Source organism: Canis lupus, chromosome 21, assembly GCF_011100685.1.
Source record: "Canis lupus familiaris isolate Mischka breed German Shepherd chromosome 21, alternate assembly UU_Cfam_GSD_1.0, whole genome shotgun sequence".
In the NCBI taxonomy this organism is placed as follows: Eukaryota; Metazoa; Chordata; class Mammalia; order Carnivora; family Canidae; genus Canis; species Canis lupus.
This window is the reverse complement of record NC_049242.1, coordinates 33,391,737-33,406,250: the sequence shown is the minus strand read 5'-3', so window position 1 is coordinate 33,406,250 and position 14,514 is coordinate 33,391,737. Positions and strand designations below refer to the sequence as shown.

Sequence of the window (14,514 nt, the reverse complement as noted above, 5' to 3'; positions counted from 1 at the left end):
ACTTTCTGAGGAACCTCCATACTGTTTTCCACAGTAGCTATACCAGTTTGCATTCCCAACAACAGTGGATGAGGGTTGTTTTTTTCCATGTCCTGGCCAACACCTATTGTTCCTTATGTTGTTGATTTTAGCCATTCTGCCAGGTGTGAGGTGATACCACAGTGTAGTTTTGATTTGCATTTCGAAAACAGAGCATATTTTAAATATGTCAGAAATACTTGTACAAATTAAAGTGTATACATATTATATTCCAAATCATAAAAATGGCTTCTAGCACCTCCTTCCAGTTCTTCTACCTCCACTGTAGTAAAAAGCCAGACCAAATCAAAGCTGACCAAACTATATCTTTCCACATCAAATTTAAATGTACTAATTTTGAGGCACCTGGATGGCTCAGTTGTTTAAGTGTCTGACTTCTACGTGAGTCATGATCAGTCCTGGGATGGGCCTGAGGTTGGGCTCCATGCTCAGTGGGGAGCCTGTTTCTCCCTCTCTCTCTGCTCCTCCCTCTGCTTGTGCTTGCTCTCTTTCTCAAATAAATAAATAAAATCTTTAAAAAGAAGTTCTAATTTGTGGAGACCTCTTTTATTCTTAATTGGAGTAATTATGTGATACTGTGCATGTATGCTGGGGTAGTGTGGGGGCGGGGGGATATGGGAGGCAGGGGTGGGTACTGTACAGAAAGGCTGCCTGGCAAGTAACCCTTTCAACATGGCAAGAATTCACTAAGTACTTGTGGTCACTTAAGAAGCTGTTAAAAATGATAAGACAATCTTCATAAACATTAACCACAAAACCGGAATGGTGTGTAAACAGAACCTACTAATACTAAATTACTTACTCTTTAACACAAGTGATTGATTGCAAGTCATCAGTACACAATGTGCACATTGTGTAAAGACAATGTAATAGCATATTATTTGCAGTAAGGTTAATCATTTAATAAGGGACAGAACAGGAACCCCCATCCACTTCTTTATTTCATAAAGAACCAGCAAGTAAACAGCAATTTCAACAGTCCATTATTGCTATACTTGGCAACCAGGAGGCCTGCTGATCCCTCTCTTCTATTGCTTTCCACCTCCCATGAAGCCAGAAAGAGGGTAAATATGGTGGTTTTTTTTTCCCCCTTCAAGGAAGGACTTATGCTAATTTAAGAGTACTTCTCAAAGTTAGTGGCTGCCACTGCACTCATATGGCTCTGGTCATGGTGGTGTAATCTCCATGGCAGTCATTACTTCATGTCTGTCTGTTCTGTGTCACAGCTATTTATATACTATTATCCCAATGGGCTACAAAATCTCGAGAATCATAGGAGAGGAAAGGAACACAAACCCATCCCTATTCTTGGAAAAACAATCTTAATTTATTATTTCTTTAACAAAATGTGTATTGTTATTATATTACACTATTTTCTAGAATACAAGAAATTCAGACCATCTGAAAGAGTAACTTTTCAGGAAGAGACTGAAGCTGCTTAAAAAAGAATTTTAAAACCTGAGCTTGTCATCATTAAAACTGGTTTAAAAAAAAAAAAAAAACTGGTTTAAAAAAACAAAGCCTGCCTCCTAACTGCAAGGATCCAGCAGTTGCAGGAATATCTAATCATGCACACTTACAGTGCTAGAAATACAGCATCCAGGGCTGAAAGAGTTGTTACCTTCTATCATGTGGCAAATGTCTAAAAAGACAAATTAGGACTACAGGGAATGACTGCAGCAGGTAGTGAGTGATCTGTTCTTTCCCTTATTCTCCAGCCAACTTCTTTCACTAAAGTGTTTTTCAACATTTTAATATAAGAGTGGGAAAATATGATTTAATTTTCAAATCTACTTCATTTAGAAGGTAATCAGCGAAACAGTAGGATAGCCTATGTTTTGTTTTTTAGAAAACCTTTACCTACTTACCTATGCTATCTAACTGAAATCACAGAATGTAACCCTCTAACATATTTTTTCCCAAGACTTCTTTTTTTTTTTTTAAAGATTTTACTTATTTATTCATGAGAGACACAGAGAAAGAGAGAGGCAGAGACAAAGGCAGAGGGAGAAGCAGGCTCCATGCAGGGAGCCCGACGCGGGACTCGATCCCGGGTATCCAGGATCAGGCCCTGGGCTGAAGGCGGTGCTAAACTGCTGAGCTACCCAGGCTACCCCCAAGATTTTATTCTTTCAAAATGAATGTTTTTGTCTCCTGCCACACTACTGAATAGCACACAAATCACTAAAAATTATCTGGGAGTGCTTTACCACTCTTATGCTTAAGATCAAATCCTCAGTGCACCCAAATAGCCTAGCTGCCCCTACCTTGCTCTCCAGGTTCATTTCACACTGCTTCCCAGGCAGATGTGCCACACTGGCCAGGCTTCTCTTATTCTATCCAATTTATTTGGTTCTCTCCAACCTTAGGGCTTTCTGTATGTGCCATTTGAATGTTCACTTGCCTTTGCTCCTTATTTCCCCTCCCTACCAAATCCCCGCCTCTCCACCTAATCAACCCCTATCCACTCTCTACTTCTCTCGCAGTAGCTATTCCTTTAACCTATTTAAGAAGTGGGTCTAGCTAACTTGTAATACTTTTAAAAAGCCAGAAAGCTCACATTGCTTGTACAAGAGATTTATTGCAACTATTTGCCTTCACATTCTATTATACCTAGAGGTGACATTATTAAGCAGCAAAATAATTCACATCAATCACAGCTCAAATGAAGGCATAGACTGCTGTAGACAACAAACAGGGAGGAGTGGGTAACACAAATGCTTTCAAATCTGTCCTCCTCTGCTCCTACAATTCAGGCCACTGTCACTTGCTTGATCTAAAAGTGGGCAGGTTCCAGGGCTTCTTTAGTGACAATTCCAGCTTTCCTTGCCAAACAGAAGCCACATTCAAGAGGTAAGACCCTCCACCACATATGTAAGTAAAACCAGGTCTGGTACCATAGCCTGGCCATTTCTCAGAAGGAAAACTGCAATTTGAGCTGAGTGTCTTAACTCTACTTTATTCCCATCCTCTGTTTTTTTTTTTTTTTTTTTAAGATTTTATTATTTATTTATTCATGAGAGACAGACAGAGAGAGGCAGAGACACAGGCAGAGGGAGAAGCAGGCTCTCTACTGGGAGCCTGATGTAGGACTCTCGATCCCAGGACCCCAGATCACGACCTGAGCCAAAGGCAGATGCTCTACCACTAAGCCACCCAGGCACTCCCCCCAATCCTTCTGTTCAATTAGAGAACTAAACAGGGAAAAAAACAAAATAAAAAAACCAAAACCACAACAAAAACACCTCCCAGACTAGACCAACTTCCCTTCTTAAACATCCCAGAGCACAAAGTCCCTTTCTTTGATAGCACTTTTTTACAGTTATAAATTATAGATCTGTGTGATTTTGTGAATGAAACTGTCATCTGAGAAAATGCTATGAATCATAAATTATGATGGATGTTGAGTCCCCAACACAGAGACAGATCTACTGGAAAGAATGCTCACCTGGAGGAGGCTCAAAGAAGGCCTCCTGCTCTTCCTCAATGGGCTCAGTGTCATTGTGGGCCGTCCGCTTGTGCATGGCCAGCGTGGAGATCTGCTTGTAGGTCTTCCCACAGTGGTTACAGTTGTATGGTTTGGAATGAGTGTGAACAACATGATGTTTGTACAAACTGGAATATTCTGTAAACCTTTTGTCACACCCAGGGACTGTACAAACATATGGCTTTTCACCTAAGGAAAGAACACAGACATACACAAAAAACAACTTTTACATATGAAGGCATATCACTGCATTCCTCCCATGGGGGAAAATAGCCTCTAATGGCAAAAGTGGTAGTTGTCAGATCTCATCCTATACTGCCATGAGGCAGAACACAAGAAAAGACTCCCTAACTATGGTTTCATCTTAGCTCAAAAGGTAGTCCGCATTCTGAGTCTTATCTCATGCCTGAATACCACTTTTCCCTTAATTTTAAGGGATGAGAAAAGGAAATGTTGCCCAGTTTACTGTAAGCTTTGATAAAACTAATTTATTGTTAACTAGACAGCTATTGTATAACTAGACAGCTCGATGTTAATAATCCTATATTAAAAATAACAATAAGTAAAATTATTACTATAACAAATAGAGCTTTCCCTAAGGGTTTTATAAGGACAATAAAAAAAAGATTGTCTACTAGAAAGAGTTTGGACACTTTGGTAAACCTAAAAGGACATTCCATTTCAAAAATGCGCATATGAAAAAAAAATGCGCATATGCATGTGTGCATACACATGCATGTCTTTATTCTTATCTTGTACCTTCCTTGGGTAACTGTATTTTCTTGCATGGCTCTAAATACAGTAAAACCACCCATAAATAGTAAAACCTCACACTAATGTAATCTGTAAAATAAGTCTTCAGCATAAAGTATTTGGAAATTGCTTCCTTCCTCTGCCCAGTCTACACTCTCAAAACAGGGCAGGTTAAAGTTCTTATCTTGGTGAATGATTATGGGAGAGATGCGTTGAGGCCAAGGCCAGGCAGGGAAATGGTAGGCAATTCCAACAGAAAACCTGCCCCGTTGATATTTAGGCTGGAATAGAAACCACCACTAGGTGGCACCAAACCACAGTCAAGATAGAAGTGGATTTGACGAGTTTTGGAGCTGTCTGCTAGCCTTCCATAGCCTCAACTAGGGCATCTATCTAACCAACTCTGCAGGAATGGATTGCATTTTACATGGCTGAATCTTTGCACTTCATTTATAGCATAATGTGGGCATTTACTGTATCTACCTGATGATCATTAGCCAATCTTTTCTGCCAGTCCAGACCAACCTCTTGGGTCAGACCAAAAATTATAACTAGGTACTGCATCTCTCTACTTCAGTGATTCTCAATCATGCACACATATAAAAGACCTGGGTTGGTTGGTGGGTTATTTGATTTGGACTTGGGGTTTTTTAAAAATATATACTAAAGTCTGGGTCTCATCCCATAAAATGATGTCAGAATTGTGCAGACAAAATATGGGGAACAAGTCTATTTTTAAAAAGTGAATCCAATGTGCAGTCACATTTAAGAACACTGCTCTATATAAATGTTCCAAAGATCAGTATGGTAAACTTAATGTAGGCATCCCTTTTACTGGAATGTAATTTGCCCGTTAGACATGTGGAACAGTAAACTTTCAGGTAATGAGTCTATATTCCATTAGCTTTAAGTGGGAGAAATGTTTTCCCAGCCCATCTAAAAATCCCAGCCAATCTCCCCAAATATTATACAAAGGTTCTTAAGAACCTGTGTTATAATCCACCAAGAATGTCTATATAATATGAAGCACTTCAAACACCAATTATCTAATTACTTAACATTCAGTAAAGTCAGCAGTAGGTATACTTTTGTAAACACAATTATACCATATAGTACTAGATAGGAATTTTGTTTTCCTTCACCACAAATGTACTATAACCTAAAAATCAAATATCTTAAAGATATAAAAGGAATGCAAATTATAGTAACAAAATATAACTTTTCTTCTAATCTTCCAGGCCTCTTAGATTTTCACAGGCTTTTCCAGTTTCTTAGAGAAGACTAATAATGTAGGGAACATGATGGCAATAATGCACATTACACAACGTAAGCATAAAATAGGACACTATATCGGAAAGAGGACTTCAGGACTATTTTCTCTTACTTAGACTCACGTGCGACTTAAAATTTTTTCCTTTCATATAAAAATGGATGCACACGTAGACTTGTTATAGTGGGTTTTAAGTTTGGATAATAAATTTTGCGTAAAAATTTTGCAAAGCATGAAGGCAGTTATACAGTTGGTAAAAGTTCAAGGGGGAGGGATATCCAGAGATCTATAGATTCCAAACCGACAGCATTCTCTTCCCTTTGACACTTACTCTCCCCGTCTCACCAATAGCATCTAACCTATTACATAAGCTAGATTGATAGGTTCTTCTTATGCCTCGTTTGAGTAACTGAGTCACCAAGTCCCTTGCTGATACCTCTTCAATGTCTTTCATTTCTCTAGCTCACTTACTTTGAATATTCTAACAGCCCTCATTTTCTTCGCAATTGGTCTCATTTCCCTTTAACTTCTTTCTCTAATATGGACTGAGTGATTTTTTTTTTCTAAAAAAACCAAATGGGGGGCAGCCCCGGTGGCGCAGCGGTTTAGCGCCACCTGAAGCCCGGGGTGTGATCCTGGAGATCCGGGATCGAGTCCCACGTCAGGCTTCCTGCATGGAGCCTGCTTCTCCCTCTGCCTGTGTCTCTGCCTCTCTCTCGCTCTCTCTGAATAAATAAATAAATAAATCTTAAAACAAAACAAAACAAAAAAAACTCAAATGGTCTTTAAATCCTCTTAAAGCTTCTTCTCTGCCCATACAGATATTAAAATTTGTTAATGTACTCTCTCCAAAGGGAAGGGATTATTGTAGATCCCTGAAAAGATTTCCAGAGATACCCAGGGATCCAGGGAATGCAGCCAGGGAAACACTGCAACTAAAGTTCCATTCTGTAAAAATGTCTTTTAATTTTAAATGATTGCAAACTTACTCTTAATACTAGTAATCAAGACAATGCATTAAACAACTTCTTGAAAAACGAATGCACATCCTGCCTTAGCCTCCCATTGGCCTTTCCCTTCCCAACCATTAAAAACAGATTCTCAGAGTGCAGCATTGAAATTAAAAACCTTTGTACTGAAAATGATACCATCAAGGATGTGAAAAGACAACCCACAAAAAAGGAAAAAAAATCTGTAAATCAAATATCTGATAAGGGATTTGTATCCAGAATATAATAAAGTATTCCTACAACTCTAAAAAGAACGAAATTTGAAAAATGGGCAAAGGATGTGAGTAGACATTTCTCCGAAGACCTACAAATGGTCAGGAAGCACTGAAAAGGAAGCTCAACATCTTTAGCACATCAGGAAAATGCAAATCAAAAGGACAGTGAGACAGATCCCATTTCACACTTGTTAGGATGGCTATAATCAAAACGACAGATAATGTTAGCTGCGCTGTGGAGAAACCGGAACCCTCACACTTTGCTGGAGAGACTGTAAAATGATGCAGCCACTGTGAAAAACAGTTTGGAAGTTCCTCAAAATGTTAAACACAGTTACCATATGAGCCAGCAATTCCACTCTTAAGTATATACCCAAGAGAAATGAAAACATAATTCACGCAAAAACTAGTACGTGAATACTCATAGCAGCCTTATTCCTAACAGCCAAAGTGAAAGCCACTGTTGAATGAATAAATAAAATGTGATACATTCATATAATTACTATTATTATATATAATATATATTATATATTACTATTATTACTATTCAGTAATTAAAAGTAAAGAAGTACTGATATAAGCTGTGACATGGCTGAACCTCAAAACATTATGCCAAGTGAAAGATGACCTATGAATAACACCACGTTACGTGATTCTATCTGTAGCAAATGTCCAGAAATGGGCAAATCCATAAGTACAGAATGATGATTGCTTATGGCTGGGGGATGCAGGTGAGAGAAGACTGCTAATAAGTATGAAGTTTCTTTTAGATGGAATGAGAATGCTCTAAAATTGGACTGTGGTGACGGTTGTACAACCCTGTGAATATACTAAATAACAGTGAATCATATACTTTGATTAATGAATTTATTTATTCATTTTTACTGAAGTATAGTTCATCTCTCCCCAGTTCAACTGCCCTTGACAATGTCTTCTCGGTCTCTGTGTCTTGGATGCCTGGCAGGGAAACACACAACAGGTGTTCAGTTAACTGTCTGCTGAATAAATGAATGCATAAATGCTAATGTGAAGTTGTATTTTTTTTAAGTTGTGTGATTACCCCTCCACTATGCCAGGTGGTAGAAGGAGGAGGGAAGGAGTTACTGGAAAATGGTTTATAGAAGAAAGACAGAAGACAAAGAAATCAGAGACTGTTACCTGTGTGTATTCTCACGTGATTTTTATAATTGGTTGCACTGGCAAATGCCCGCCCACATCCTGGTTCTGTGCAGTAATAAGGTCTTTCTCCTGTGTGTGTCCTAATATGCACTTTTCTGATATTTGATGTTGTAAAAGACCGACCACAGCCTTCAAAGGGACATTTAAAGGGCCTTTCTCCTGCAATTACAAAAAGAAGTAAGTTAAATGGTATAAAAATACACAGAAAAGCGAAATGTCTTATCCTCCAATTCTGCCTACGAGCATGCTCAAGACTCTAGGTTTCCTGTACTGGGCTTCCCTTTCAGGGTTTTTTTTTCCTTTTTCTCCCCTGTAAGTAGCATCTTCTACTCCAAATTTAAATTTCTGTAGGGAGGGCAGCCAGGGTGGCTCAGCGGATTAGCACCTGCCTGCAGCCTGGAAGTGATCCTGGAGTTCGGGATCCTCCCTCTGCCTGTGTCTCTGCCTCTCTCTCTCTCTGTGTCTCTCATGAATGAATGAATGAATGAGTGAATGAATTAATAAAAAAATAAATTTCTTTTTTTTTTTTTTTTTTAGAAATAAATTTCTGTAGGGAAAGTTGAATATTGTTCAAAACTCATCACTGACTGCATGACTTTCCAAGATGGAGTCATTCAGGTGGGCATATTAAAAAATGATCTGAGAAAAGCAGAGAAAAAAAATCATAAAGAAATACAAAAGAAAAAGTCAAGAATTACATTTGAATAAAAAAATAAAAATAAAAAATTTGATAAACTGGAAAAAAATTATATTTGCACAACCCTAGAATCCCCACAAAAGCTTATCTCCTAACTTTATTTATTCTGTAATACCTTGAAAAAACTTTTGTTTTTTAAAAAATCTGGCGTCTAGCACATAACACATATTACATATACTTGCTGAATATATTACTATTCTCATAATCTAAGCTTAGGAAAAAGTCTGTTCTGCCAGTTATTTTCTTTTTCTTTTTTTTTTTTTTTATTTTCTTTTTTCTTCATACTTGCTTTACACAAACTCAGAACCCAAAGGGCCTTTAGTGCATGGGTGGTTCAGTGGTAGAATTCTCGCCTGCCAAAGGGCCTTTAGCTTTTAACTGTCAGGCAGAAAATGTAGCCTTTGGTTTTGATTCCCATATGTACTTTTCAGACTGAGCTCAAATTAAGCAAGCAACTTTTGTGGTTAAAAAAAAAAATCTCTGTACGTGTGTAAATAAATAGATATAAAAGTTTGTTATTTTTCTTTTGGTTAAGTAAAATTATGCTCTGCTTGCTGGTAAAAACCATTCCAAAATATTTCTTCCCTCAAGTATGAAATCATTTATAAAGAAGCAGGAACTGGGATGCCTGGGTGGCTCAGTAGTCCAGCGTATGCCTTCAGCTCAAGGTATGAACCCAGGTCCTGGGATAGATTCCTGCATTGCCCTCCCCATTGGGGAGCCTGCTTCACCCTCTGCCTGTGTGTCTCTGCCTCTCTCTCCCGCTGTGTCTCTCATGAATAAATTAAAAAGACTCCTAATTCTGGGAAACAAACTAGGGGTGGTGGAAGGGGAGGAGGGCGGGAGGTGGGGGTGAATGGATGACGGGCACTGAGGGGGGCACTTGACGGGATGAGCACTGGGTGTTATTCTGTATGTTGGCAAATTGAACACCAATAAAAAATAAATTTATTATAAAAAAATGAATAAATTTAAAAAAAGGCATGAACCTCTGATCCTTTAGAGAAAGGTTTTTTTTTCAATGTGTTAACCTAAGGAAAACAGGTTGTCTTAGCTAAGTCCCTTCTCCTCTCTGAATCCTGATGCCCTTAACGTTTTCCCAGCTCTAACATGCTGTGATAAGGAATCCAGCATTCTAACAATCCCCATGGTGTCATACAGACTACCCTAGCTCTGAAATCACTTGTGTTTGTAACAAACACTCCTGAAGCCCCCTTACTCAATCCAACATTTTTACCAATGAAAATATTCATGATTTAATAATTGATGCATGAATATGTGGTTTGCTAAATGAATACGACAAAGAGATTCCAATTCGAATGTTTTGACCAAATATTAATGGAACTAGATTATGTTTTTATGTAACTTTTATGTAACAGATTGGCATTATATAGCAAATCCAAATAGAATTTGCAGGAATTTGGAAACATTTGCCCCTGAGAACAATGGATAAAAATAAGTACATGGATGAAATAGAAGCAGAGATTAAGTCTTTGTTCCTAAACATTGTAAAGCAAAGCCTATGTGGGATCATATTTGAACTAAAAGCTAAACTTTGATGGATAAGTCCTCAGTGGAAATTTGCTAAACTATTTCAGAATACTTAGAAGTATCTGGGGATTGGGGCACCTGGGTGGGTGGTTCAGTCAGTTAAGTGTCAGCCTTCAGATCAGGTCATTATCCTGGAGTCCCAGGATGGAGCTCTGCATTGACCTCCACATCGGACTCCCCACTCAGGGGGGAGTCTGCTTCTCCCTCTGAATCTCTCCCTTCTCATGCTCCTCTCTCTCAAATAAATAAAATCTTAAACAAAAAAAAAAAGTATCTGGGGATAAAGTTATACTATGTTTAAAACATTAGTAGGGGGGCAGCCCAGGTGGCTCAGTGGTTTAGCGCCACCTTCAGTAGGGTCTGATCCTGCAGACAGACCCAGGATGGGAGTCCCACATGAGGCTCCCTGCATGAAGCCTGCTTCTCCCTCTGCCTGTGTCTTTGCCCCTCTCTCTCTCTCTCTCTCTCTCTCTCTCTGTCTCTCATGAATAAATAAATAAAATCTTTAAAAAAAAATAAAAATAAAACATTTGTAGGGGATCCCTGGGTGGCTCAGGGGTTTAGCGCCTGCCTTTGGCTCAGGGTGTGATCCTGGAGTCCTGGGATCAGGTCCCATATTGGGCTCCCTGCATGGAGCCTGCTTCTCCCTCTGCCTGTGTCTCTGCCTCTCTCTCTGTGTCTCTCATGAATAAATAAAATCTTTAAATAAAATAAAATAAAATAAAACAAAACATTTGTAGTAAAATTTCAAACTAAATTATTAAGCTATAGATAAGCTTAGTCAACAGGTTATTACAGCATCTTTTATCAACAGTTTCTGAAATTCTTCCAACTCTCATCCAAAGCAAATAATTACCTTTATAATTGGTATTCTGATTCTACAAATAATCAAGTACAAGAAAGGGAGTGGAGGTGAGATAAAAACAAAGTACCCTTTAGGAAAATAAGAGAAGAAAATCTAAAGGGGATGAGAGAAGATTGTGAAGAAGTAAGAAGCCTTTCTGTGGGGCTCTTAGGAGTACATTTTCTTTAGTAGCAGCTAATACAGAAGAAGAAATGCTTAACTGAGAAGGAATTGAATAACACCTACAAGCTGAGAGGGCTGGTAATCTATGACTATTGTTCATCTTTCTGGGACATGGACCCCTTTGAAAATCCTTTTTTATTCTTTTTTAAGATTTTAATTATTTATTTTGAGAGAGAGAGAGAGAGAGAGAGAGAGAGAGGAGAGCATGAGCAGGAGGAAGGGCAGAGGGAGAGAGAGAATCTCAAGCAGACTCCATGCTGACCATGGAGCTTGACTTGGGGCTCTATCCCATAACCCTGAGCTGAAATCAAGAGTCAGATACTTGGGGATCCCTGGGTGGCTCAGTGGTTTAGCGCCTGCCTTCGGCACAGGGTGCGATCCTGGAGTCCCAGGATCGAGTCCCACGTCGGGCTCCCGGCATGGAGCCTGCTTCTCCCTCTGCCTGTGTCTCTACCTCTCTCTCTCTCTATGTCTATCATGAATAAATAAATAAAATCTTTAAAAAAAAAAAAGAGTCAGATACTTAACCAACTAAGCCACCCAGGTGCTCCGCCACTCCTTTGAGAATCTAATCAGATTATGGGCCCTCATTCTGGAAAGGAGTATACACATGCACAAATGGTAAGGTGCACGGAATTTTAAGAGTTTAAGAGAAACCCTTGAAGCTAACTCTGAAAATTCCAGAGACTCCTTCCCCAAGTCCTTTCCCTGCAGGTTAAGAATTCCTAAATTCAGGGTGCCTGGGTGACTCAGAGTTAAGTTGCTGACTTCGGTTTCGGTCATGATCTCAGGGTCCTGGGATCAAGCTCCACATGGGTCTCTGCACTCATGGCTTATCGAGGAGTCCGTCCTTTGCCCTCTCCCTCTGCCACCTCCCCCCTCTGAGCACACACGCATGCTGATAAATAAAATTAAAAAACAAAACAAAACAAAATTCCTGGCTTTCAATCAATCCTGGCCTAGATACGGTATTTGTTCACACTAGTACCTGTATGAGTTCTGATATGTTTCTGTAGATCTCCTGAAGTTTTGAAAGACTTAGTACAATTATCTTCTGAACATCGGTATGGCTTTTCTCCTGTATGAGTTCTGACATGACTTTTTAGTCCATAACCTTTAAGAAAAATTTAAAAGGAATTTAATGACATGAGACCCCTCTACGTATGCACTGTTTAGTAGTTTAGATTAAACTACTGAAAAATACAGTAAACACCACGGATATAATATTAGGCAAACGCAACAAAACAACTATTAATAATGTACAAGAGTATGACAGCTAAGGACTGTCATGTTGGAAATTCAATAGTTCATCTCTGTCTAGAAGAGGTTATATGTGTTTCCTTTTTTAAAGTGCCCCAATCTTACTAGATGTTCACAACTCATACTCCAAAAGCCTGAAGTAGAATTGAGACATTAAATGAGGAATAGGGTGGAAGTCAGGAGGCCTGGTACCAGTCCTGGCCCTGCTGGATATAACCCAGGAAAGCCCCAAGCCCTGCAAAGTGCCAGTTGCTCATGGTTCCCCCAAGTCTATCCTAACATTAAATTCTGTGTCAGCTTCTAATGCTCAGCTTTTACTTTTCTGCTAAAAGAAAGTAGAATGTGGAGTGAAACACCAAACATAGTAGGCAGAAATAGGCCTGAGGAGAAAAATGGAAAGAGAGAGAACAGAGAGAGAGAATAGAGCAAGCAGGACAAGAGAAAGTTAAGGGAGAGACTGAAAAACTGGTCATTGTGCATCCACTAATTCAGACCAAGGCAAGGGGTCAGTTCCTGCCCCTGGCCAGTCTCTGCTTGCTCCCTAAATGGAACCATGGAATAAAGAAAAGTCATATCTTTACCTGTTGCAAATGCTTTCCCACAGCCTAGATGCTCACACTGATAGGGCCGGTCTCCCGTGTGTGATCTCTCATGGACCTGTCATTAAAATGCAGGCATGATTCTATTTCCTGTAGGCATTCCTCATGTAGATGGTCTCAAGAGAGACCTATTTTTTTCCCTCTGCTGAATTACAGTTGACCTCTGAACAACCTCTCATGCAGTCAAAAACCAGCGTATAACTTCCTTAATCATTTCTCACAACCACTCTGTGAGGGAGGTGCTTTTATCATAAGGAAAATGAGACACTAAGACACCAAGTAACATGTCAAGGTTACATACCAGTAAGTAATGGGGGTGGGCTCTAGGGCTGCTACTCCAAACATGCTAAATGCCCACCTCCTGACCCTCTGTAAGTTATTCAGTATAAGTGTTAGCTACTGTGCCGTGGAATGTTGTGTTTAGCTGCAATCAAAATACTTGGCTGTATATTTGAAAGAAAGGGCAAATTAACACCAACTTCTGCTAGATTTCACCAGATCACTATTAACAGAATGATTACACACACATCTCTCATAAAACTTTATAAATTTCACATCTGACAAAAAAATATATTCAAATATATAGAGTACCTACCATCTGCCAGGAAGTATGGCAGACATTAGGAAGACAGAGATGAAGAACACATAGTCCAAGCTCTCAAAGAATTGACAGTTTCTAAAATCTGCATAGGGTTTTGCGTGGCCCATATATAAGTGTGTGTGTCTATATCTTGATAAGTGAGGAAAAATAATGGCACTGGCATTATTTTGGCATTTAATATCCTAGGTATTGTCATTAACTAAATACAGCATTTCCTTTATATATACCTTAAGATGATGAGCTGTTGTATATAATTTTCCACATCCATCATATTCACATCGAAATGCCTTTTCTCCACTCTGCTGGGACTTAGCAGTTACTCTTGTTGCATGTCCTTGTAAGACAATCTAGATGAAACAGAAAGTTATTTAAATTATTCATACAGAAATAAAGTAGATGAAATTACTGTTTTCAGAAATCACCATTATCATAAAAAAGATAAAACCGTAATATGGGTTTCCAGATTCAGGTTATCATTTTACAAAGATTCTGTCATGTTGAGCTAATTAGGTTATTTCTGTTCCATAGCTGAAGTCAAAAGGAGATCCACAAGGGGGCATAGCTAGAGCTCCCAGATATCTATTCTCATTCTAGAAAAATCAACCCAAGTAGCAGTAGCATTGCCATTATATGCAAGTATTTCATGACATGCTTAAGGGAAGGATATGGATATATATATATATATATAATATCCATGACATCTGTTCTAAAAACAATATAAAGAACATTTTCTTTGTCAAAAGCATTTCAAAGCAATGAAAAAGAAAGGTTTATGTCCTTGGGGTCACCTGTGGGAGACATTATGACCCATATGATCCTAGTCTGT

At 38.9% G+C, this 14,514-nt stretch overlaps 1 protein-coding gene across 4 annotated transcripts in view; it reads right to left on the bottom strand.

Moving 5' to 3' along the window:
- ZNF143 (zinc finger protein 143) overlaps positions 1-14,514 on the bottom strand; it is a 59,751-nt gene that overhangs the window by 13,800 nt on the left and 31,437 nt on the right. For all 4 annotated transcript variants that reach the window (XM_038569018.1, XM_038569016.1, XM_038569017.1 and 1 more), the window contains 5 exons: positions 13,916-14,035; positions 13,070-13,145; positions 12,217-12,342; positions 7,933-8,112; positions 3,488-3,715 (listed from right to left, as the gene is read on the bottom strand). In XM_038569018.1, the coding sequence (XP_038424946.1) occupies positions 3,488-3,715; positions 7,933-8,112; positions 12,217-12,342; positions 13,070-13,145; positions 13,916-14,035 (730 nt within the window). The remainder of the gene's footprint in view (positions 1-3,487; positions 3,716-7,932; positions 8,113-12,216; positions 12,343-13,069; positions 13,146-13,915; positions 14,036-14,514) is intronic.